Below are 26,259 nucleotides of genomic sequence, written 5' to 3'. Positions count from 1 at the left end.
ATGACTCAGTTTCTTTGGCAGAATTTTCCCTGCCCCTGGTATGTCCCTTCCCTCTTTGCCATTCACTGAGGAGAGGAATACATCTCAGAGACAACTGGAGGAGAAAAGGATCATAGAAAAAAACAGCAGGAACAAAAAATAATTCCAAAGGAAACAACATCAATTTTGAAAAGCCTAGAAGTTGACTAATGAATTACAATAATACATATAGCCTCAAAACTATTTACACCATGTTTTATATATGCTAGGGCATGAGTTTGTTTGTGTTCTGTCAAGTGGTTTATAGTAGAAAATCCTAAGGGATTCACTCTACCAGGCAAAATAAGAACTAGGTATGTTCATGCGTGTGTTCTTTATAACACAACTATTCTTCCTTTCCTACTCCATGCTGAACACCCATGCACAACCCAAACCTCCTCTCTGATACCTTTATCCTCTTCTCCCTCCCATGTTCTATGTACAAGAAAAAAATAAATTATCCACAGTCAATGCATAGTACATGTGAAGACAAGAAAAACATAAATCATGTGAAGTGTTAAGGTGTAAATAATTACATATTTTAAAAAATCAAGAGTCTATTTCTTTAATCTGCATAGCTACTGAATATACATGTCATCCAGAATTTTCTCAGTAATAAAACTAGAGCCAGAAAAGAAAAAAAGACCCTAGATCTAGTGAGATCCTTATTATACTGACATCTACAATTTGGAAGGGCAACATGGAAAGTTTCAGAAAGAGCTGACCTTCAGACTTGAATGTTCTGCTCCCCAGTCCAACGCACTGATTGGATTCCGTGAGGGGCAAACAAGTGGGGGAAACGACCCCCCACCATCTAGGATTCTAGCGGGTTACCTCTGAAACGCGAAGGCATGCTGCTCACAGAACAGGATGGTGGCCACAAGGACTCCAAAGCTATAAAGCTTCATCCCTACAGCGATTTGCTATAAAACAAAACTCTCTGAAGAGAAGGGTCCAGATAGCTGATTACTTAAGAGCCTTCTTTGCACACTGGTTAAAATATAATGGCATGTTCCCAGTCGTTTCTGTGCTCATTCGACTTCGCTTCCATTCCCACCCTCAAAAAGAAAGTATGATGAGAGTTGTTATTCTCATTGTAGACTAACTAGAAAATATTTAACTCTTCAGGGAAGATGAGGCCAAGAATAAAAGGATAGTAATACAGTGGAAACGTGTCTTGTTTGTTGAACAAGACATAGAGTATTGACCCATGGATCTCAGCCCATGCTGAGCGAGGTCTCCTGTGGAGTACTAACTCATTAGGTCTTCCGTTGCTTTTCTCTTTTGCAACATTTTCAACTTAGATGAAGACATAAAAGGTGAGTTTTTCAAATTTATGGCTGAGAAGGAGAGCTTATATGGAGGATTATAGGATCTCCATCCAAAGAGAGTTTTCCTTGTCCATGTGGAATGATGCTCCACCCGTAAAAGAAGAAGAATGCTATGTGTGGGGAGCTCTTCTGAGAAGTAAAAAAATCAGGTAGTTGTGAATCATGTTTATTTAGGGAAGCTCACCATAACAGCCATAACACCACAACAGTCTGAATCAAAGCCTACCGTACGTCATCCTGAAGGTAGCACCATCTAACATTTTGTCTGGTGTGAGGCCACATCTAACCTCTGTAAGTGGAAGGACCCTGGTCCCCTTCCTACATTCCCACTGGTAAGTGCATTTGAATGCCCTTGAGGTCAGGGCAGGCAAATTTGCAAAATAGATCATCCTCCCTTCAGTGGACTTCTGAGAAGGAAAGGATTGAGAGTTCAAATCTCTCTCTGGGATTCGAAGGTATTGAAACATATTTAATGGATCGAGGTGACCGCCACTGAAACGACTGGGTTGGCCAGAAAGCTTGTTCATGTTTTTCCATTCCATAACATCTTACGGAAAAACCCGAACGAGCTTTCTGGCCAACCCAATACATTTTATATAAGAAAGAAGGAGAAAAAAGAAGATACATGCGTTTCTGCTCAATTGTGGAGAAAGAAACACAGGCAGGATAGACCAGAAATCAATGAGATGGGTTACCTCCAGCAGGTGAGTGAAAAACAGTGGGAATAAGAAGTGGGTAGAAGAGGGAATAAGAACCGGGTAGAAGAGATGGGGGGAGGGACATTTCTTCGAGTACAACTGTTTGAATACCTCTGTATTTTAGAACCGTGTTAATTTTTCACATACTCAAAACAACCAGTCAAGTAAATAAAATGAATACAAACCAAACCAAATGAATGTAATTTTGTTTCAAATAAATAACATAACCACATTGAAGTGGAGAGGGGGAAAAACTAACCAAAGTGAACTTTTTTTTTTTTTTTTTTTTTTTTTTTGCGGTGCACGGGCCTCTCACTGTTGTGGCCTCTCCCGTTGCGGAGCACAGGCTCCGGATGCGCAGGCTCAGCGGCCATGGCTCACGGGCCCAGCCGCTTCGCGGCACGTGGGATCCTCCCGGACCGGGGCACGAACCCGTGTCCCCTGCATCGGCAGGCGGGCTCTCAACCACTGCGCCACCACGCAAGCCCCACAAGGCTTTTTTGATGGACAAACATTTTTGTTTCTCTTGGGTAGATATCTAGGAATGGAATTGCTAGGTCATAAAGATATTTAGTTTTATAAGCAACTCCTGTGCCTTTTTTTCTAGGTAGTTGTATCATTTTATACGCCCACCAACAATATATTAGAGTTCTAGTTGGTCCACATCCTTGTTACCTGACGCAGTCTTTTTCATTTCAGCCATTCTAGTAAGTGTATGGTGGTGTCTAACTTGGCTTTCATTTAAATTTCTGAGATGGTTAATAACGTTGAGAACCTTTTTTGTGCTCATTGGCGATAAGTATATGTGTGTGTATGAGTTCCAACCGTTTGCCTGATTTTTAATCAGATGGTTTGTCTTATTACTGATTTGTAGAGGTATTTATATACTCTGGACATCTATATGACACAATAAAAGGCAAAATTACAGATCCAGAAAATAGGTTAGTTGTTGCCAGGGCCTGAGGCTGGGGAGGAAGGGATTAACCTACAAAGAGGTACAGGAGAAGTTTTTGGAGTGGTGGGAAAATTCTCTGTTTTGATTGTGGTGGTATTTACACTGTGTACAGGCAAAATTCCTCAAACTGAACTCTTAAGTTGAATTTATTGCATGCAGAGAGAGAGAGAATAACACAACAGCTTGATCAGATGGACTCCACCCTGGCTCACAGGCAAATCTCTTAGCTTCTCGGAGGTGCAGTTTCCCCTGCAGAAAAATGAGGTTAATGATAACCTACCTCTGAGGGCTGTTGTGGGAATTCAAAGGGATAGCAGCTGAAAGTGACCGGCAAAACAGGTGGTTAGCGCTTCCTTGGTGGCGCAGTGGTTGAGAGTACGCCTGCCGATGGAGGGGACACGGGTTCGTGCCCCGGTCTGGGAAGATCCCACATGCCACGGAGCAGCTGGGCCCGTGAAACATGGCCGCTGGGCCTGCGCGTCCGGAGCCTGTGCTCTGCAATGGGAGGGGCCACAACAGTGGGAGGCCCGCGTACCAAAAAAAACCAAAAAAACCCCAGGTGTTTAGTATGTCCCATTCATTAAAAAAAAGATAAACCAGGAAGGGAGCTGAGAGGGGCCAATGTGTTCTCTTCCCGGAGCCTTACCCAGGTCAGGTGAACCTTGGTGACAGCTGTCCTCTTCTTTGGCTGCTCCCAAAGAGTTAGGGGATGAGTCACTGCCCCAGAAGCCAGTCTGGTCCTGGTGGATCGATCTCACTGAATCATGTCCCCTAGGGACCAGCTAATTTGTACATTTGCTCTCCAGTCAATTTGGAACATTAGGTGGCAAAAATAATAATGGCAAGTGTTTCTTCAACAGCCGTAACCCTCTGCCTTTATTAAGACGGTGCCTAAAAGGATAACCTCCCCTGTGAATAGTAGTTGCTTTGCCTTCTCTCAATTGGAGTGGGCTGAGGATAAGGGCAACGCCACCGTGATCTGGACGGGCCGGGACTTGGGTATGCAGCTCAGGCTTACTGTTAGGTAAGCGCTGAGAGAGTCAGTCAATTTCATGGCATTTTGTCATGAGTTTAGGTGCAGCTCAATTTACAAGTTTTCCTTTCAAAGTCTTTCAGCCATTAAAGCTGCATAATCTTGGGAGGTTTGGAGGACACATAATTGATAAATGTGTTTTCCTCCACACACTCTCTCTCATGTTTATTCATGCAGAGCGAAGCAGTTTTAGAATTTGCACAAAGGGTTGGCCTATCCGGCCCCCTGTGTTTCCGAGGGGGGAGGAAAGATGATGCTATCTTGGGAGTCATTGAAGAGGGGGATTTGAGGCCCGAAGGCAGAGAACTCCATCTCAGGTTCTCATGCCCTCGCTTTGGCTACAAATACTGAGCCTGGGAGTCGTGGCACCAGGAAGGTCACTAGACACCCAGAGAGGCAAATGCTCATCGGCTGGATGGTTCAATTGTGAAGAAAGCAGGGTTTAGTCCTCGAAACACTTCCATCCCTTCATTCCCCGTTTCTAACCATTACTCCCTCTTATGTGTCTATCCGCTTTTTAAGATGCTGCAGCCAGGCCGCCCCTTTGAAGAGCACCCCAGGCTGTATCCCATTGGTTCTCAAGCTTGACTGGTAATTAGAGTCACCTGCGCATCTTTTAAATCTCCAGCTGCCCTGGCCACACATCAGATCAATTATATCAAAACCTCAGAGGGCGGGGCATAGACACAAGCTTCTTGTAAATCTCCTGAGATGATTCCATTGTGCATCCAGAGGTGAGAACAGCTGGGTTGCACTAGCGCTTCTCCAGGGGTGGCCTGTGAGTCCCAGAATCTCTGAGAGTATTTGTGGAAAATGCAGACTCCTGGACCCACCAGCCCTCTCAGCACTGAACCTCAAGGTGGGATCTGGAAAGTCTGTGTTTTAACAACTTCCCCAGGTGATTCTCAAGCACACTTGAGTCTCAGAATCAGCTCTAAACCTTTCTCTAGCCCATCTGTTTCTCATGATATGGTAATTTTCCCTTTCCTTCAGCCATACCGGTCTTTCAGTTCCTCAAAGATAACCATCTTCTTCCATCCTCTGGACCTTTGCCTATTATAGCTGTTTATCTGGAAGGCACTTTGCTCTCTCTTTGCCATTAGGAAATTGGCAAAGATAACAATGATGAAGCTATAGCCTTAGAAAATCATCGTAAAGTGCATGTTTTGGAGGAGAAAAGAGTAGGTACCGAAGGGCCACGATCCCCTCCCCCGGGACAGTTTGGTTTACTAAGTCAGCTAGCTGTCACTGGGAGTCATAGAGAGGTTGCTCCAGAGATGGTGGGAGAAAAGTCAGTAGGTTTGATGGAGGTATTGAAGGAACAAGAGAGAAGACTTAAGTGATGTGCACCAACTGGGTCAGATGCATGAATGCAGCAGCCCTGGGCTGCAGGTAAGAGAAGGCAGTGCCAGGAGACACCTTAAGTTACCCAGCAGGACCAGGGACATGAAGCTTTTGGAGCCTGTGGCTGGCAGTGGGTGCCACAGGGGAGAGAGGGGCCATGGGGGAGAGGGACAGCAAAGGACAAGGCTGGGTGATGGGGGATATACCCAGATGGAGGGCAGAGCCACTTTGGCTACCTCCAGTGAACAGTGATGATGGGGAAATGTTAGTGGAGGGTTTTTTCCATCTCTCAAGTCTCGTGTTACTGGGAAAGTGTGATCTGATTTAAAGTTGGTTCAAAGGCAACTGACTATCAACTGCAGATCTTCTTTTAGGACAGCATTTCTCAAACTTTCATGTGCACATGAATTAAGTGGTGATCTTATTGAACCGCAGATTCTGATGCAGTAGGTCTGGGGTGGGGCTGAGACGCTGCATCTCTAACCAGCTTCCAAGCGCCCCTGGTCTTGGCCCCAAACTTAGAGCAAGGAGGTTTGAACATTCCGACTCTTAACAGTGGGCCCGTGGTCTGGCCCAATCCCAAAGTGCCTGCTTGAATCACTCACTTTTCTGTTGTATTGCACAGAGCTTTAGAATGAAATATTTGCATGCATTCTAATCCTCCAAAAATTAGACATGGTAGCTCTTTATTCACCAAAATACTTATTGAAATGGAACTCCCCACTTTGGACACGCCAGATAATATAAAAATCCCCGCCGTTTTGCCGACCTCTCTCTGAGTTGTTAAAGGTGAGACTGTGGGTGCTGACTAGCTTATCCGTGCTTTTGTGTCTGACCTAAGGTGGCTTATTAAGTATATGTAGACTTTAGACATGAGAAAACATTTACACAATTTTCCTTTTCCTTTTTTTTTTTGGTCACCTACACACAGCCACAGTTGGTAAACTCTGGCTTCTGGAAAATAGGGGGCGAGGACACCGTGGAAAGAGCAGTCCTTGGCAGGCGAGAGTTTAATTCCCGGAATTTTGTTAGGAAACCGTCAAAGGAACTAGATTTCACAAGAGGATCGGTCAGCACTCCTGACTCGTGCTGAGCACCAGCTCTGGTTCCTGGATCATGAGGCCGGCAGAGACGTGCCATGTCTGGCTCACTAAGACAGCACCGCCAGCATTTCATCCAAGCGCACTGGTACCCTGGGGGGTTGAGGGGGGACAGAGAGCAAAGTCGATGCTATCTCAGCAGCTGCTGAATGACAACAGGTACAGTAACTGCAGGGAAGGTGGGCCTCGGAGCCGCCCAGGGACACTGGGAGCACAGGAGAATGTCTCTCGTGCATTAAGTATCAGTCTGAGAGGGGCTGGTGTAAGGTGGGCTGAGTTTCTGTACTTTTTATCATCGAGACCGCAGTTGTGCTCCAAGGGACAGACTAGATTGTGTGTGTGCGTTTCGGTGGATAAAATCGCTAGATTGGCTGAGACTTGAAGAGCCCATCTAGTCCTATGCATTGTCTCAAGACAGGCTCTAATGGCATAATTTCCAAACAAACAGGAATCCATCCCCTTCTAAAAACTCTGCAGGTAGGTCTGTTTCACAACTTTTCTCACAATGACTTCTCTCTGGCATCTCCCACAGTCAGGAAACATTTGTTCATGTCTAATACAAATCGAGTTTTCAGTTACCCAGCTCTCCTTAAAAATCTAGAAAGTGCTTGGCACTGCTGGAGACATCAACACGGTGAGGCACGGTGCCTGCCCACTTCTCATTAGTCGGGGCTCAGATCTTCTGCAAAATGTTGCTAATCCTTCCTTCAGAATTACTCTTTCCCCCGAGCTCCCATACTTTACAAATTTGTTAAAGCATTTATCACATTCTGCTTTTGAGTACATTTTGCATGTGCACATTATCCCCCCACTGGATTAACATACTTTAGATGTGAATTGGAGAAGATGGGAGGGGCTCAAGGGCCCATCCCAGCTCAGGGCTCTTTGTCAAATCCTTCAAGGAAACTTCAGAGGAGGATTGATGTGTGACGCTACAGTGTTTAATACCTTTGCTAGAGCAGCAACTTAAGTACCTGTTACATTAAAATGAACATTCTGAGCACAAGAAGTGGACATAATATTCACTGTGGCTTTATCTGCTGTAGCAAAGGATTGAAACAACCTAAACACCCATTGATAGGCCACTGGTTAAATACAGGTTGGCACGTCCATTCAACAGAATACTGTGCACCTGTTGAAAAGATTGAGGCAGGTCTATATTTGGCAACGTGGAACAGTCTCCAAGGTTTGGTGTGAAGAAAATGAGATGCAGAATGATGTGTATGGTATGCTAATATTTGCAATAAAAAGGGGCGTGTGTGTGTGTGTGTGTGTAACATGTGCATAGACTATTTCTAGAAAGATACAAAAGAAATTGGTAACAGTGGTCGCTGACGAGGAGGGGAACTGAGGTTTCAGGACAGAGGTAGTGGTGGGTTGGTAAACCAGATCTCTGGGGATAAAAACCCCTATTTGTAGAGTCTGATTATTTCTATGCTGTAAATACGCCCACCATGGCCAATTTCAAGATAACAATGGTTTAACATCGGAGCCAGTTGGAGCCAATACGAGCTGGCTTCAAAGCACATCACTAGACACGGGGGTGGGAAGGTGGCCTGCTTCCCACTGTGGACCCTTTGGTACAATTTTACTTTCTGACGTCATACTTGGATGGGCTAAAATGTAACAATAAACTTTTAAATTTAGAAAAATTATCGTGTTCAGATGGCTGTATTCCTTTAGCCTTCTCGTTCTCCAAGAGTCTTAGTTTTCTTCCCTTGATAGTATTCTGCTTTCCTGTACCTGTTCAGTCTTTCTGGTCAGGACCTATCAGTGCAGTCTTATACACACAAAAACACACTTAATATTGGTAACCTCTTGATATGTAGGGCAGGCCGCTACCTCCTAAGTGTAGGAGCTGTAGGAATGTCAGGCCAGGAAAGAGCCGTCTCCAAAGAGCTGCTGCTGGTGAAGCCAGGATGCACAGCTTAAGCATAAAAGCCCAGCTTCCTAGCAGCTGTGTGGGCGAGTGACATCTGTGCAGCGCAGGATGTGACCCTGCCAAACAGATGCTTTTCTGTCCCAGCAGCCCACCCGCGGGGGCCGGCTGCAGCAGAATTCCTCAGCAGACGCCTTGCCTCCCACCCCGTGCCGGCCAAAGTGAGGCCCAGACAGGCTAGAGAGGAAACCCCAGGCACCGCCAGCCCTAAAGATTCCTCCTCGAATCATTCTAGAAACCGTTTCGCACCAATTCCCAAGTCTGGCTTTTGCCCATGACTGGGTTCAATGTGTGTCTGAGAATTTGTGTCTTAAACCTTTCATTCTGGCCTGCTTTTTGTCCAACCCCCTCCAACTTACTCTTCAGCTTTCAGCTAAAATATTTCTCTTTAGACGGCTTCCTCTGTTGTAAGCCTGTCTCACCCTGCCCGCGTCAATCGCTCATCACAGCTGTCAGTGGAGTTGTTTATCCTCAGCCTTTCCTGATCAGCTGAGCGCAATGCCTGCCTCATTTACGGTGTATTCCCAAAACCGTGCGCAGTGCCTGACACATTTCAGCCCTCAGTGCGTGTTGGCTGAATAAATGAATAAGTTAGAGTACACTCTTACGAAACCTTCAGAAGACATCCAATACAGGGAACATTTTATTTGGAGAGAACTTGAGCATTACTTCATTTTCATTGTCCTTTAAGGCAGTAACATGCTTCCTGGAGGCAGATGGGGGAGAATTGTCTGAGGCTACATGGTGAAGTGCAGATTAAGACAAAGCCAACCACTTTGCATTTGGATGCAGCAGAAACACAGGTTATGGGCTGGGAGAAGCCCCATGTCGGCTTCCTGAGCCCACTGCCAAGGAGCAGATCTGGGGAGATGCATTTCAATTGCTTTGAAAAATGGCTAAGTTCCACTACATACCACCCCTAAAGAAGATACCTCATTGACGAGCCCTTCCACCACCATAGAGGGGGTCTAGTGTTGGTGCCCAGTGCTCTGTTGCTATTTAGCCTTTGGTAAGTTTTCAAGGAAATTGCATAGTCTATTAGAGCTGCTCAAATTCACACTGTTCCTCTGGTTTTATTTTGGAATTCTTTAACTATCCAGTCATTAGCTCTTTGCAAAGCAATGCAGCCAGTTCTTACCCAGCTTGACACCTGGCTAGGTATGTGTGTATGTGAGTGTGTGTGTGTGTGTGTTGGCGTATGGGGGTGAGGTCCGGGTAACCGGTCATTGGCACATATGGCCCCTGGGAACTTGAGGGTACCAAAAAAGTAAACATCGGTCCTATGGCCTGGCAGTAATCACGTGCACTATGATCTAAGAGCAAATGAAATCAGAGCAAGGTGGTTCCCAGTCACCAGATATCCAGCCATACTAGATCTAACACACAGAGCTAAATACACGGAGAGGCAGCACCCAAGAACAGATGCTTTTTTTTATGGCTCTGCACTGCCCCCTAGTGTCTTGCTGCTCAATGACACCCTCCTTGGATAGAACCTTCCACCAAGAGTTAAGTAAGAATCTATTTGAAGGCACAGTGTTCAAGATGTTAGATCTGGTCAGAGCCCAAATCGTAGGGTTAAAAACAGAGGGCTTCCTATTGGCTGAAAAAATAAAATCTGATGACATTTGGGACCCTAGTTCTGAGAAAAGGCTCTGATGATGAGTCTTGGGTCTTCAGGTTACCAGAGACCCTTGGAGATCCCAACAGCCTGATTTGTCAGATGATCCAAATGGCCCCAAGAGAAGGATGGCCAGCAGAGGTCGGCCACAGAGAAGGCAGAGTTCTGACAGAGTGGACGGCAGAGTCACAGGGAGACAGAGTGCAGAAGGGCTACACGAAGGAGGCTCGTAACAGATCAAACGCTGGCCTCCAGAAGCCAGTTTTAGGGCTGGTCTGATGATTCTCCCCACCTGGTTCTCACCCTAAACAAGAAAGCAGCCGATTTAAGCTGGTTCGAAAGATTATGTTAAAGTTAACAACACTACATACAGCTTCTATGCTTGGCTATAATGGCAAAAGCAGAAAGGGTGCCTGGAAAATAAGTTCTTTTTGTCTCTAGATTTTCAAAGCAATCAATTCAATCATAAAAAAAACTTTGTAAGAGACTGGGTCTTTTGCAAAGAATAAAGCACTTTTTGTTAAATACACGAAGGCTACTTGGCTGATCAGATACACGTGATTTTTGGAACCTTGTATAACGTCACCAAGTTGAAAACTTCGGAATGGTTTGACTTGTCCCCGTGTTTCCCGGGAGCACCCAGTGCTGAGCAGTCAGAAACGCATGCGCGCCTCCAGTCCTGCCCTCTGGGCCTTACACCCTCTTCATTCCTTTCCCCATGAGGCAAGCAAACACTGTCATGACCATCTTGGGGTTCACTTCCACCAAGTCTTCTGGAAGGGCATATACTCGTGCTCCAATTTTGCGGGCCATAGAGATGGCATACCTAAAAGAGAAAAGAGGGGGAATGAGGGGAGCCCAAGCAAGTATGAAGCGGACCCCTGAGGATCATAGTTATAGTCATTCTATATAATCTATACTATATACTCTCTACTCTGCACTATAAACTAGCTGCTAGACAGAGCTCATTCCTGGTATGGCTGGAGCCAATCACTGGGTTCCTCCTGAGATTCGAGGGCAGATGCTGGCCTGACAAAGCTCCTGACTCCATCAGACTTGCTGTCCAGCCTCGTGATAATGACCAAATTTATTATTTGTCCTTACAGAGCTTCCTAGCTAGCACCACTTTTGGTGCCTACAGCATGCTTATTCGCTTGGGCTGTACAGTGCAGAAAATGTCATAGAACTGAACAAGAGGGTGTGCTAGGGAAAGTCTGCAGACACCATTTCAACTACAGAAACGTTTTTACAAGGCAGAAAAAGGGGAAATGCATCTGTAATACCTCGACCTTACCCATCAAGTCCTTTCTTCCTTGTTCCATTCTAATCCTCGCCTACATGTATGTGTATTTATTTATGATACTATAATAGTAGGATAACCAGAGTTGTTTGGTTTTTTTTTTTTGCAGTACGCGGGCCTCTCACTGTTGTGGCCTCTCCCGTTGCGGAGCACAGGCTCCAGACGCACAGGCTCAGCGGCCATGGCTCACGGGCCCAGCCGCTCCGCGGCATACGGGATCTTCCCGGACCGGGGCACGAACCCGCGTCCCCTGCATCGGCAGGCGGACACTCAACCACTGCGCCACCAGGGAAGCCCCTAACCAGAGTTTTATATTACACATTTTTCACATAAGATTACCATAGCTGTAGCAGAATAGTTTTGCTCTGTTTATAGTTATATGAAGATAATTTTTATTAGCTGCAGTCTATTTTCAAATGAGCCCACACTATTACCTGGCAGTTCTTTTCTTCTCCTCATTATCTAGTCACTTCTTGCAGTGGCTACTCCAGAGATTCTCCATTCCACCCAAAGCCCCACTACTCCCTTTGCTCTCCTGAAATGACTTTACTCTTACTTTATTGATCAAATTAATTTAAGAGCATGGGGCCAGAGCAACCCCGTTTTTTCTCTTTGTCCATCTCTCAATCACTTCCTCTATATTAATTATTAATGAAATAAAATTAATTTTCCCATTATAAAATAGAGGAAAAATTATGAAAAGGTTAGAAAATAGAGCTTCAGACACCAAACAAACCATGCCCAATCCTGCCACCATAGCCGCCGTTAGGACTCTATAGAATTCTTTTTACCCATTTTTCCAAGTAATTTTGTACCTTTTGCCCTCACAGGACAGTGCTTAGGGGCCTGGGCTCTCAGGTCAGACTTTGAATTTCAGTTGAACCACTTGATAATTGTAAAACCTTGGGCGAGTTCCTTAAACTTAATCACATCCCTCTTGAACATCTATAGGTTCAAGGTCTTTTTTTTTTTTTTTTTTTTTTTTTTAATTTCTGCGTCTTCATCCATGTTCTTCCCTCTGCTGGAATAGTCTTCCTAGCTCTTTCACCTGATCCAGCTCCTTCTTACTTGTCCTTTCAATCCATCCCAGCTTAGATTATTTGGTAGAGCTTCCTGTCCCCTCCACAGCACCCTGGGGTCCTCCTTCCGTACCATCCCTCACACTCTAGTGTAACTGCTGTTGAATTATTTCCCTTCTCTCCATTAGATTGTGCTAGACGTCAGCATACCAGGAACGCACGTCCCCACTTTCCCAAACTGGGCACAGAGAGAAGGGCGCTGCTGGGGTTAGATACATAGCAGGGCTGCTGGGCACTAGTCATTCGTTAACCCTGGACTTGTGTTATGGGTTGAATACGGCCCCCCACGAAACATATGCAGAAGACCTAACCCCTGGTACCTCAGATGGTGATGCTATTTGGAAAAAGTGTTATTTAAGGTATAGCTAGTTCAGATGAGGTCATGCTGGGGTAGGTTGGAGCCCTAATCCAGTATGACTGATGTCCTTATAACAGAGAGGGAGAAGAGACACAGACATACACACACACAGAGAAGACAGTACGTGAAGTCACAGAGACACAGGGAAGGCCGTGTGAAGACAGGGTTGGAGATTGGAGTGGTGCATCTATAAGCCCAAGGATGAGGGAGGCGTGGGACACATTCTCCATCCAGGCCCTCAGGAGGAACCAACCCTGCCGACACCTTGATCTTGGACTTCCAGCCTCCAGAACAGTGAGAGAAGAAATTTCTGTTTTTTGAAGTCACCTCGTCTGGGGTATTTTGTTATGACAGACCTAGGAACTAATACAGCCTGCTCTGAGAAAGGCGCCTCTCTCTCTAGGAAGGCAAGCTTTCCATAAAGACCAGATAGCAAATATTTCAGACTCTGTGGGCTTTGTCACAACTATTTCAACTCTGCTACTGTATCCAGGAAAGAGCTATAGAAACTATGTAAATAAAACCTGATGTATAAAAGCTGACAACAGACCAAATTTGGGCTCTGCTGACCCTCATCCTACAAGTAAAGCAAACAGCAGTTGCTCTTAAGCTGGTGAAGACTCTGGTCTTGAACCCCACCCCTGCCCAGGCACATCCACAGATATTCACAAATAGAATGTTTATATTTGCACTCACCGTGTACAAACTCTATTCAGGAAGCCTCCCATAGATTATGATTAGGAAATTGGTTTTATGAAATTACAGGCTTGCTTATCAATCAGAAGTCAACTGTTTTCAATTTCAATGGTTTCAATTGTTATCAATCGTTTTTGTCTCGTTCCCTCTAACACCTGGAGCCTTAAACTGCTATTGCCCAGTATTGAAAATAATGATGATGGGACACAGTACGTCATGAGAAGAAAAAGCATCAACAGTGAACCTAGAAGTGTTTGCACGAAGGCACAGGCACTGGAGTTCACAGCTCCCCAGATGCCGGCTCATCCTTTCCTCCCTGACCCCAGGTTTATTTACGTACTTTGCATTGTTGAGTTTCTCTTCATCGTTCAGGCTTTCTGTCTTCAGGAGGTCATAGTTAATGGAACCTGGTTGAATGGCATCAATGAGATCCAGGACGGGCAGACTTGTACTAATCTTTGGGTCCTGCATAGAGAGAAAGCATGGGTTTTAACAATATGCTCCCAAGTTCTATTTGGCTCAAGGAAAGTAAGTGGTGCTTTCCTCTTAAGTACGAATATATACATCCTGGTGTGGGAAATGCCACAGTGTCGCACATGGTGTTTCAAACCAGTCGTCATTTCTGTAGCGGCATCACTAGTAGCTTCCTGGTGGTTCACTAAGTGGGGGAAATCCATTGTCTGCCAACAGGCAGGGAGTCATTCCCAAATAGTGAATGGAAGGAAGTTAGAGCAACTAGAGAAAAGCAGAGAGGTTGATATATAGTATGTTTCATTCAAGTATTGGTTATTAGTAGAGGAAGGGATGATTTGAAAAAGAAACCACCAGAAAAGAGAGACTAAAGACATTAAGAGGAACCCCGATTCATTTTCAGGGGACATCCCAGAGGTGACACGCAGGGAGAGTGATGCGGGCTCAGCTGGATGGGATTCAGTGAATGCTCCTTTCCTGGGGACCTTAGGGAAAGAAAAGGGTCCATAGGTCCAGGTAGACAGTGACAGCAATTATGTGATCAAATGCAATGACTGCAACTAATATCCATTGGTGTCTCACAGTTTGCTCAGCACTTTTTATAGGTTATCTCACTTATTGCCACAAGCCTTGGACGGAGGCATCTAATCTTAATTTACAGCAAGCAAAGGGAGTTTCTGAGGTTAAGTGGCTTGCTAATAAGTGGTGGGGCTGGGATCTGAACCCAGGTATTCTGACTTAAAATCTTGGGCTCTTTCTTTGGCGTCTGTAAACAGTTTGATGGACACACGCAAAGCTGTGAATGCTTTTTTTTTTTTTTTAAAGGTTCTACCTGACTTTTTTAAAAAAGGAACATTATTTATTTATTTTTTTGGCGGCGTTGGGTCTTCGTTGCTGTGCGCAGGCTTTCTCTAGTTGCAGCGAGCGGGGGCTACTCTTCGTTGTGGTGCGCTGGTTTCTCATTGTGGTGGCTTCTCTTGTTGCGGAGCACGGGCTCCAGGCACGCAGGCTCAGTAGTTGTGGCTCACGGGCTCAGTAGCTGTGGCTCACGGGCTCTAGAGCGCAGGCTCAGTAGTTGTGGCTCACGGGCTTAGCTGCTCCGCGGCATGTGGGAACTTCCCAGACCAGGGATCGAACCTGTGTCCCCCGTGTTGGCAGGCAGATTCTTAACCACTGCGCCACCAGGGAACTCCCTGTGGATGCTTTTAAGGTGTAAATGCACAAAACTCTGCACCTGTGAGTATAGACGTGCCGAGGCAACTGTGTGTCACCATCTGAGCATAGTCAAGTTCAAACACCTCATACCTTGCGGGTCCAAATCAGAACCAATTCTAACAAAGAAGCAAGACACAGGACCCCTGCAAGGTGCTAGGTCTCCAGCACTGGCCCTCTGTAGAGGTAGAATACTATTTTAAAAGATAGAACGGGTCCATTTTTATTTATTTTCTGGGTTATGTAAGAACTACCACAAAATTAAGACCAATATACATATAATCGTAATCTAATTTCCACCATTAGCCTGAGCTTCTATCTCCATAGAACTTTTTGGTAAAGAAGCACAACGGAAACAAAATGCAGAGATTTGAGTTTCACCTTCTTTCCCACTTCCTTCCCACAGTCTTGGTGGACTGACAGGCAGCGAGATGGCCAGCAGCTGGCAGCGTTCATAGGTGAGGAGGGCCCAGGACTGTTTCTGCAATGGTTAATCGGAGTGCGCTGTGCTCGGTTTTTGAAGGGTTTCACTTAAAAGCAGTGTGGGGCTAATCTGACATTTTCCTTCTGTGGTCCTTTTGACCTAATCAATTCTGCAATGACTCAGCGGGAAGACAGGAGAAAATTAGCCCAGAGCATCACAAGAAGCAAAAAAATTGCCAAACATTCCCAAGAGTGAATCCCCACAGGATCACCCCGGAAGCTGCTGGGTAAGGAAATGGGATGCATTCCTGTAAAGTGGCAACTGTTTTACAGAGAGACGCATGCCCGGGGCTATTCACTTCATAGCCATGGTCAAGTGACCTATAGATACCCTCCACTCTATAACCTCACCTCGCAGGTGAAAGGTGCTTTCCCCTCCCTGATGGACACCACCTGCAATTACTAGCTGCAACCTCAGGAGTTAGATGAGCCCCCAGTTTCCTCACTATAAAATCAGGAAAATGGTGGGACTGCCCTGGTGCTTCAGTGGTTAAGACTTCACGCTTCCACTGCAGGGGCCGCGGGTGGGATCCCGGGTCGGGGAACTAAGATCCCGCATGCCGCCCAAAGCAGCCAAAAAGAGAAAAACATCAGGAAAATGGTAAAGCTGTCTTCATCATGTCTGTGAAGAGAAGATGAGGAGCCCCCCTGTGACAAACAAGGAGCCCCTAGTACTGAGACCACGCTCCATCGTGGGAGCACCGCTCTACTGTACTGTGCGCCACCGCCTTCCCAAATCTCCTTCTGGAAGGACTTGCTCACATCTGTCACCAGCCTCCACTTCGACCTCCAGACCAAACGGATGGTAAGTAGAAGGAGGACAGAGCTGGCCAATTCCTGTGCTGAGCTCACAGGGACTGGGCACTCCTGGTAGAGCCCAGCCTACAGACATACCTTCTGCCCTTTCTGGGAGGGGAGAGATTTTCATTTTTTCTCTTGATTTTGAGGGAAAGGATTGATAGCATGATGAACTGCCTCACCCGCCCTCTGAAGGGGGTCCCTCTCAGCCACCCTGACCTTTAAGCCAGGAAAATGTAGTTAAGATATGACGCAGACATTATACTGTCGATCAAGTACACAGGGCCCTTGAGGAAGGATCCGGCTAATGTATAAAACATGAGTGAAGAAATGTAATAAAATGTCATACTGTTATTAATAAAAATGGGATTTGGATACAAGTAAACTACTGCTTTTTTCTCAGGAAAAAAAAAAAACATCCCATGGGAGATCTCTTAGCATTTTACATTTCACCCTCATTATGTTAACAATCTGAGCCGTGGAGCTATGCACATTTAAAAAACATTATATGTTACATTACTTTGGAAGAAAAACATCTAAAATCCCGTGTAAAACATGATCGGGTTTTTTAAATTAATTATTATGGGAGAAAACGACAAGAAATCTGTCAATGAAATGGCCTATGAACGTCAAAACAATAATGGGTCATTCAAGCAAAATCAAAACGGGAGGGGGAGCCTCAGAGACCTCACACTGAAGGTCAGTCTTGAAAACAGAGTGGAAGCGATAAAGATAAGCATAATGGCCGCGAGCAGGAGACACGCACGTTACCTTGAAACTAGAGATGGATGAACTTTTCTCCGCTTCCTTCAATGTTTCATTCACCCAGTGGACAATAGTGTCATCGTTGACCTTCTGCCCACCTCCAAGTTCTTCAAGAATATTCAGTGTGTACCTGAACAAAATCAAGAATGATTTCTGGAGAAAAGTCGCTAAAGAATTCACTATTGTAGAGCACAGAGAACTTTATTCAATACTCTGTGATGACCTATATGGGAAAATAATCTAAAAAAGAGTGGATGTAGGTAAGTGTATAAGTGATTCACTTTGCTGTACAGCAGAAAGTAACACAACATTTTAAATCAACTATACTCCAATAAAAATGTTTTAAAAAAGAATTCACTATTCACAGAGAGTCGCCAGCATAGAAAAGTTTTTTTTTTTCCTGTCTCAGAAGATGGCATGAACACCATTACATCTGAGGAAAAAAGAATATGTAATGACACTAGTTCCTTTTAGAATAACAAAATAGAACTTTATACTTAGAGTCAGGTGCAGAGCGAATACCACTGTCCTTGTACAGAGAGAAAGCAGAAGAGAAGCAGGGAAAGGAAAATGAAATAAAGGATTTGAACCAGTGATGCTTTTCTTAAAGGAACTACGAAAATCAAGGAACAATTCAACGTTAGAAAAGCCCAAGCACTTACATCCGGAAAAAACTATAGTTCAAAAAGCTACAAGTACCCCAATGTTCATAGCAGCACTATTCACATTAGTCAAGGCATGGAAGCAACCTAAGTGTCCATCGACAGACGAATGGATAAAGAAGATGTGGCACATATATACAACGGAATATGACTCAGCCATAGAAAGAATGAAATAATGCCATTTGCAGCGACACGGATGGACTTAGAGATTATCATACTAAGTGAAGTAAGTCAGACAAAGACAAATATCATATGATACCACTTATATGTGGAATCTAAAATATGACACAAATGAATGTGTCTATGAAACAGAAACAGACTCTCAGACATAGAGAACAGACTTGTGGTTGCCAAGGGGGAAGAGGGTGACCGAGGGATGGATTGGGAGTTTGGGGTTAGGAGATGCAAACTATTATAATAGAATGGATAAACAACAAGGTCCTACTGTATAGCACAGGGAACTATAGTCAATATCCTGTGATAAACCATAATGGAAAAGAATATGAAAAAGAATATATATATGTATATATATATATATATATATATAACTGAATCACTTTGCTGTACAGCAGAAATTAACACAACATTGTAAATAGCTATACTTCAAAGCCCAGGCAGCCAACATAATAAAGAAAAAATATAAAAGAGTTTCCTCTGTGTATCACAGAAGTAGAAATATTGGGAATACACAGTAATCTCTAGTTAGTCTCTAGTTTGAGGGTAAGAATTGCCTTAGATACATACTGTTATGAGAAGTGGGTTGTGCAGGGGAAACATTAAGAAGATGCTTCAAGCTCTTAAAATTCCATGGAGCAGGGCTTCCCTGGTGGCGCAGTGGTTGAGAGTCTGCCTGCCGATGCAGGGGACACAGGTTCGTGCCCCGGTCCGGGAAGATCCCATATGCCGCGGAGCGGCTGGGCCCGTGAGCCATGGCCGCTGAGCCTGCGCGTCCGGAGCCTGTGCTCCGCAACGGGAGAGGCCACAACAGTGAGAGGCCCGTGTACCGCAAAAAAAAAAAAAAAAAAAATTCCATGGAGCAGAGAAGACTCAGCATTCCCCAAGCTAATCTCTCTCAAAGGGTAAACACAGGGAGAGAGCCAAGCAGTAGGGCAGGTGGGCAGGTCTGCTGGCCTCACGGTTCAGTCTTGTACGGGGGGAGAGTCAAATTACCCACGAAAGACTAGAATTTCAGTGTGTGTTGTCCAAAATGAAACTCTAGTATTGTGCCATTGAGTCCTGTCTTGAGGGCCTCCCTAAATGAGGTCACCCTCCACTTGGGTGCCCAGGGTTTTGCTCATTACATAATCCATCGGATATCTTCCTCCAGTTACGGCTTCCGCGCTAAACACAGTTCTTCCACAATGGTTTCCAAGTGTAATCTCGGAAACAGGAGCAATGCCCTGCTTCCTTCAGGTGAAAGTGCTTTCCTATCATTGTCGATGGGGAGGAAGAGGGTTTCTGCAACTTTTCCTTATCAAAACAGTAAAATCGTGCGGACCAATCCGGCATCCAAGTCCTCTCAATGACACCTCCCCCGACTCCCTCACATCAGCTGGTTCCTCTTCATTCTGCCTTTTCTAAACTACTGTTCCGGTCATGTCATTTAAAGTGACTCTCCGAGGCCCAAAGAACACAGATCAAATTCCTTAGAATGGCACACGAGTCCTCTCGCAATTTGACCTGAGTGTCCCTTGTCAGTGCCTCTCTCATTTCCTCCTTCCCCTCCTTCTTCAAGGCTTTATGGTCACACACACTCATGCTCTCCCAGCTGCACAGAACCATCAGCAGCTCACCGACCGCACCATGCATCCTCCTGCCTCCTGCTTCCATGACTCAGATGCACGCTCTGCCTTGGATGTCCTTCCTCTCTAGTGAATTTCTAATCCTGAGAACAAGTCCCAGTTCAAGCATCATTTTTCTGACCCATGCAGTATATTAATCATTATTGCTACACTTGCTTCCAACCTGTTTCCCAGAGCTTTTCATGGAGTTGATGTGCATGTCTCTCTGCCTACCTTGTGCCCTTGGACAGAGTCCATAGACCATATTCATCTCAGTGCTTTCACGGGTCAGCAGAGTACCCAGTACATACTGGGCATCTAGCAAGTGAAAGAGTAGAGTCGTAGATGAAACGAACAGAATGATTTTCTCCCAGGAAAAGCAAGGAGAAAGTCAAGATGGGAAATGCTTAGTCTGGGCCCAGAGATGGGACCAAAATTCTAAGGAATAACAAGTACAAATGGGATAAGTTCCAGTTAGATTTTCAAAATATTACTAGTTTGGAAAAAGGCCTGAGGTTTGATCATATCATTTATGTCATAACCGGCTTGTTTCCTAACAGCATGTGCATTAAGTTACCAGCATTTACTATACCATGTAAGCATTTCTGCCTAGTCCGCTCATTAAGAGATGGTGGGTTAGTGTTTGTTTCATCAGGTCACGTCCATAAATAACCTGAGAAACAGACTAGGTTTAATCTTCCAGCAGCCTCACTCATCTCAGGACCAAACTCTCACTTCCCTTTGCCAGGAGGCCCAGGCTGCTTTGTTGACTCTCTCCAGTGGACAGGAGCAGTGCTTTCAAGCCACTCCTTGAGTGAGGGAAGAAAATGGTGCAGAGGAGAAGCTCACCTTTATACAAAAGTCTATTCATGCAAATATAAAAGGCCACAAAGGGACAGGGAAACTTAGACACAGAACATCCTGGAGGCAGCTGACTGCATTCAGGGCTCTGAGAATAGCCCCTCATGGTGGCACACAGCGCTAGGGAGCACAGAGTCGTCCTTCTGCCACCTCAAGGGAGATGTGGAGGTTTAAAAGGAATCAGACACCTGCTTGTAAGGACATCAGAAAAACAAAGGGAATAAAGGCAAAAATTTAGGTTGGAGACTCCAGTCTAGAAAGTCCACCAAGCACCAAATGTAGATTCAAAATTGAAAACAAAAATCAATTTGGTTTGTGTCTTCCTAGGATTTTCCTTGTGAGATAATCGTTCCTTATCGTGAAACATGTTTTGGGGGGACTGTGCTATTATTAAATGGAACCCTGCAGACAAGATCCCAGTATCTCTGGTGTTTGCACACCACGCAGTGCGGAGAAGCCCTCTGTCAAAATGAAATGGCCCCGTGAGCTCCAGCTTAAGCCAGGGCCTCATCCAACAGCAGGCGATGGGTGGGGTGTGGGGCTGGAGAAGCTGTGATTATGACTTGTGTGATTTCCTGCCATCAAACACTTGTGTTATTTCTTTAACGTGTGACCCAGAGGGACATACCTCAGTGTTTTGTTTTTCAGGGACCTATCCCCAACTCACCGTCCACAGCCTGTTTGATCTGGGGAGAATTCCCTCCGTGGCCTGCCTCAGACTCTCGATTCATCTGTTGGAGTCTGACTATTGTGGCTGTCTGCTGGCAGCCTGCTTGCCTCAGGCTTTTGTCTCCAAACTTAGACACGTGCAATTTGCCACCTTTCCAATCTGAGAATGATTTCCAGGCTACTGAAGGGGAAAGGGAGGTTTAAGCTTTCATTTGTTTTTAGAGGGAAAAATGACATGCCATTTATTGTCCAGATAAATGACCAAATTAGCACATCTGTGAAACCCAATGAAACAAATTCCAGCTAGAACTGGCTCTAAATTTATTAGATCTGTTCATGTGTGGCATACAGAGAAAAAAAAATATCCTTCTGGTGGCATTTACATAATTGTCAGTCATTTCATCACCTTTCACAGTAATGTATTTCTCTGTCCATTTTCTTATAGGCACAATTCTTATAGAGTAAAGACACATGAGAAATATGACTTATTTACCAGGTAGAGACACAGCAGCAAACTAGCCCTTATCATATATATACTAGCCTTAAACTATGATGTTGGGTCACATTTTTATAAAACTTCCAGAACGAAGATCATATTACAAAGTGATTTTCAGATATTATGAAATTCAAAATAGAATAGAGTTGGCCTGAGTTTTCTTTTCTTTTTTTTTTTTTTTTTTTTTTGCAGTACGTGGGCCTCTCACTGTTGTGGCCTCTCCCGTTGCGGAGCACAGGCTCCGGACGCGCAGGCTCAGCGGCCATGGCTCACGGGCCCAGCCGCTCCGCGGCGTGTGGGATCTTCCCGGACCGGGACACGAACCCGCCTCCCCTGCAGCCACAGGCAGACTCTCAACCACTGCGCCACCAGGGAAGCCCCCCTGATTTTCCTTTTAAAGTCACTAAAATAGAAAATATCAAAGATAATTTCATCTTCAAACCCATGAGTCAATGTAACTGTTGCAACTAAAAAGACTTTTGCTTTGGTTTTTAAAGCAATCAGTACCAAAAGCCAGTCTGTTAAGAACTAAAAACACACGTGAAAGAAAATAGAGAGTAGTTCAGAAATCGTTTCTACAAATACACCGGTGAGAACAGCCCTTAGGAACTTTCAGTGATGTTCTAGATACATGCAGTGAAATAGAGGCTAAAGTTTCTTTAGCTCTGGAGTTTTCTGTGCCAGAGAAGCCTTATGACATCTGCCTTCAATCATTAAACAGATCCCAGTTGAGAAAGGAGTAATGGAGCATCATACTTGATAAAGCAAATGTAAATCAGGTAGTTAAATTGATTATGATCATTTCTGATCACCCGACATCACCTGGAGACACTGACATGATTACTCCAAGGACCATTATAAATATTACGATCTGCAGACAGTGGCCTGGGAATAAAGCGGCAGTGCTTAGGGACAAACCCTTGTCTCTGCCATTACCTTGTTAGACATAATGTAATGTGACATATGGTTTCTCGGGCTTCCTTCCAGGTAGAAAAATGAATTAAGTCACACTAACATAGGTTCTAATTAAGGAATGGAAGACTTCTGCCTGGTCAGAGCTATCAGTAAAGGGGGAAAGAGCAAAGCATGTAAAAGTAAACCAGTTCATGCTTACAGATTTGCTGTCTAGACTTCTTCCCAGGCTCATGCTTTTGTACCCAAAATTGTTTACTTTTCTCACCATTTATTTTCTATTTGTATATCTTATTATATTCTACTATTGCTTAAATAATATGGCCACATAGCTCTCACATTAATCAATTTTATGTTTGACTCGAAAAGGTATCTAAAGTTCTCTGTTAAGGAAGTAGCAGGAAATTCTGCTTTTGGTCATGACGGAATAACAGGGACCAGTTTACCTTTCTGCCTTAAACACATAAAGCACAGTGAAAAACTATGAAACGATGTTCAGACATTGGGCAACAGGAAGCACAAAACAGTGGTCCCCGAGAGAAGGGAAACAAATGTGGTAAACCCTAGGATTGTCCCAGATTATTGCATGGAGAGTTTCCAGGCTGCAGTGCAGGGAGAGAGAACTCAAACAGCATGACAGTGACCCTGAGCCAAGCGGACAGGGTTGAGAACTTAAGGAAGCCAGGGCGCTAGAATGTGTGGGGCAGAATAACAGGGAGAAGAGAGCTGCCTGGAGAGGACAGTCATCTAGAAAGAAAGCTCCCGCGATCTTCAGAGGGTTTGCCTCAAGGGTTCAGCTGAGTGCTACTTGGAGCATTCATGTGAGGAAATTACCAGAGGCTGGGAAAAGAACTTTCAGAAATGAATGGGCAGAACAATGCTTGGAGTTCACACAGGGGCTGGCATAAATTTGGTCCCTACCAGGCAGAGTGGAAAAATCTCATGATATATGGAGCATCAAGTAAAGTACTCAGAAGAGATTATCTCAATATTGAGAGACAAAATTAGCTCGAGATTAATTAAGATTTTAAGTAAGCCCCCAAAGGATCAAATTGTACTTAAGTAACTTAACTGCATCCCAGGACAAAAGTCAAGAATATTTAAAGGAATACAGAAATATCTAGCACACAGCAAGGTAAAATTCACAGTGCCTCACATACTATGAAAAATCAGTAGGCATGCAAAGAAGTAGAAAAGTATGACCCATAATGAAGACAAAAATCAGTTAATAGAAACAGACCCAGAAATAACAGTTATTACAATTATATTCTATATGTTCAAGCGTGTTATGGAAAGACGTAGAGGAGATGTCAAAAAGACCCACATCAAATTTCTATACACGAAAACTATTATGTCGGAGATAAAAAAGTATACACCAAATGGAATTAATGGTAGACATTGTAGAAGGGAGTGGTGAATTTAAGACAAGGCAATAGAAATGATCCCAAATGAAAGAGAGAGAGGAAAAAAAGAAATATAAAGGAAAAAGATGATTTGAGCATCAGTGAATTTTGGGACAACTTCACATGACCAAATAAATGTGTACCTGGAGTTCCCAAAAAACTAGAGGGTGGGTACAGGAGTCATATTTGAAGAAATAAAGGCCAAGATTTTTCCAAATTTGGTGAAAACTGTAAGCCCACAGATTCAAGAAGCTCAAGAAATGTCAAGCACAAGAAACACCAAAGCACATCATAACCAAATTACTTCAAATGAGTGATAAAGAGAAAATCTTAAAAGAAGCCAGAGGAAAAAAGACATATTACATACAGAGGAACAAAGACAGGAATGACAACAGATTATCATTGGAAATGATGCAAGCTAGAAGAGAGTGAATACATCTTCAAAATAGCGAAAGAAAAAACTATCAACCTAGAATTGTACACTCAGATAAAATACCTTTCAAAAATGAAAATATAATAAAGATATTCTCAGACAGACAGAAGCTGAAATAATTCCTCGCCAACAGATGGCGCACTGCTAGAAATATTTCAAGTAGAAGGCAAATGATATCAGATCGAAATCTGGATCTACACCATGGGAAGAAGAGAACCTGAAATGACAGATAGGTAGGTAAATATAGCATATTTCCCCCCTTATTCTGAAAGCCCCTTTAAAACATAAGTGACTGTATTTACACAAATCAGTTAAAAGTTAAAGGATGGAAAAAAAATGTGCCACGCTAAACTAATCGAGAAGGAGCAGGACTGGCTGTATTAATATCAGGAAAAATAGGTTTTAGAGAAAAGAATATTACCAGGCATAAACAGGGTCACTCCATAATGAAAAAGGGTGATTCATTAAGAGAACATAACAATCTAAAACACTGACGAACCTAATAACAGAGTTTCAAAGTACCTGAAACAGAACTGTCAGAACTGAATGGAAGAAAAAAATAAAGCAGGACTGCTCTGCCAACATTCCTTTGGTTTTAAGTTTAGCTTAAAATATTGTTTTATCAAATTAAATCACAACTCTGAAATTTGCAAGTATTTTTCTAGATGAAGAATACATTCAATAAAATGTCATTCCCCCGGGTTGCATTACCTTCTCATTAACTGCCAAACCAAGGCCAATGTCAGGGTGCGGTTTCCTTCATTGAGATCTTGGCCCCCAATGCCCACCAGGGAAAATTTTGCTTGATTCTTCCCCAGTTCCACTGCATAGTTACAGTTCTCAAGCTGTTAATGAGCGGGAAGGGAAACAATCTAATGTCAGCATCTCGATGATGATAAATACCCGAGAAAATAAGATAATAAAGACACGAAATGAAACAATAAGGTGAGATTGATTGATCTCTCCAGCCTCGCCTGGTTCTGCAATTCTAGGATGCTAAGTTAGTCAAATGATTTTCTGTCTTTTCTTCAATGGAACCCCTCACTCCCACCAAAAACATATTCATAGTGTACTTTAAGGGCAAAACCAAAATGAATTATGATGATGAACATTTTCATGGCTACATCACACTACAGAACTAGACAGCCGTACTAAGTGACCTGTCTATAATGTTCCTAAAATAGCTGAATTCATAGAGATTGACATAGAATATCTGAATTCTCCATCCTACACGCACACGGTAGACCGACATGTGGGACAGGTATTCCTGTGGCTGTGACGCATGCATCATTGGGTCACAGGCATGAGAAATGGTGGGAAATGTTCGTGCCAACCCCGTGGCTGCTTTTACAAAACAATGTGTTCCCATTACGTTGACACTAGACGTACTATTTGTACAAGTCAAACTGTTAGTACAAGGCTTCGATTCTTTAGAAAATTAGAATGATGATCTTGCTGGGGCAAAAGCAACCCTGCAGCTCTGCTTGCTCTAATTATCTTAATTAGAATTTTTACATCATAAAGTTTAAAGACATCCAACATGGAATTATAACTAAGTAATCAACTGAAATAATGAACTCACTTTAATAAAACCATTCAGGTTTCTGATTGCAGTACTCTAATTTAATCCATGGATAAACAGTTATCTAAGTCTGGCCTCCTGATAAAGTATTCACAAGGTACTCTTGCAGGCTTATGACTTCAACTGCCTACCAGAACATTAGAAGAGTCATTGTTTGGGATTTCCCTGGTGGCGCAGTGGTTAAGAATCCGCCTGCCAATGCAGGGGACACAAGTTTGAGCCCTGGTCTGGAAGATGCCACATGCCGCGGAGCAGCTAAGCC

General features: G+C 44.0%; 2 protein-coding genes across 2 annotated transcripts in view; both read right to left on the bottom strand.

Annotated features, from left to right (window-relative positions):
* Positions 1 to 1,083, bottom strand: part of CPB2 (carboxypeptidase B2) — a 40,004-nt gene extending 38,921 nt beyond the window's left edge. Inside the window, exon 1 of the mRNA XM_059996263.1 lies at positions 853 to 1,083. Within this exon, the coding sequence (XP_059852246.1) occupies positions 853 to 926 (74 nt within the window). The 5' untranslated portion in view covers positions 927 to 1,083. The remainder of the gene's footprint in view (positions 1 to 852) is intronic.
* Positions 1,084 to 9,050: 7,967 nt separating this feature from the next.
* Positions 9,051 to 26,259, bottom strand: part of LCP1 (lymphocyte cytosolic protein 1) — a 55,475-nt gene continuing 38,266 nt past the window's right edge. Inside the window, exons 13-16 of the mRNA XM_059996258.1 lie at positions 25,127 to 25,260; positions 17,205 to 17,328; positions 13,810 to 13,934; positions 9,051 to 10,862 (exon numbers count right to left, since the gene is read on the bottom strand). Of these exons, the coding sequence (XP_059852241.1) occupies positions 10,730 to 10,862; positions 13,810 to 13,934; positions 17,205 to 17,328; positions 25,127 to 25,260 (516 nt within the window). The 3' untranslated portion in view covers positions 9,051 to 10,729. The remainder of the gene's footprint in view (positions 10,863 to 13,809; positions 13,935 to 17,204; positions 17,329 to 25,126; positions 25,261 to 26,259) is intronic.

The sequence above is a fragment of the Delphinus delphis genome, chromosome 18 (genome assembly GCF_949987515.2).
Source record: "Delphinus delphis chromosome 18, mDelDel1.2, whole genome shotgun sequence".
Taxonomy (NCBI): domain Eukaryota; kingdom Metazoa; phylum Chordata; class Mammalia; order Artiodactyla; family Delphinidae; genus Delphinus; species Delphinus delphis.
The sequence above is the reverse complement of the archived record's forward strand: the minus strand, read 5'-3'. Positions and strand labels throughout refer to the sequence as shown.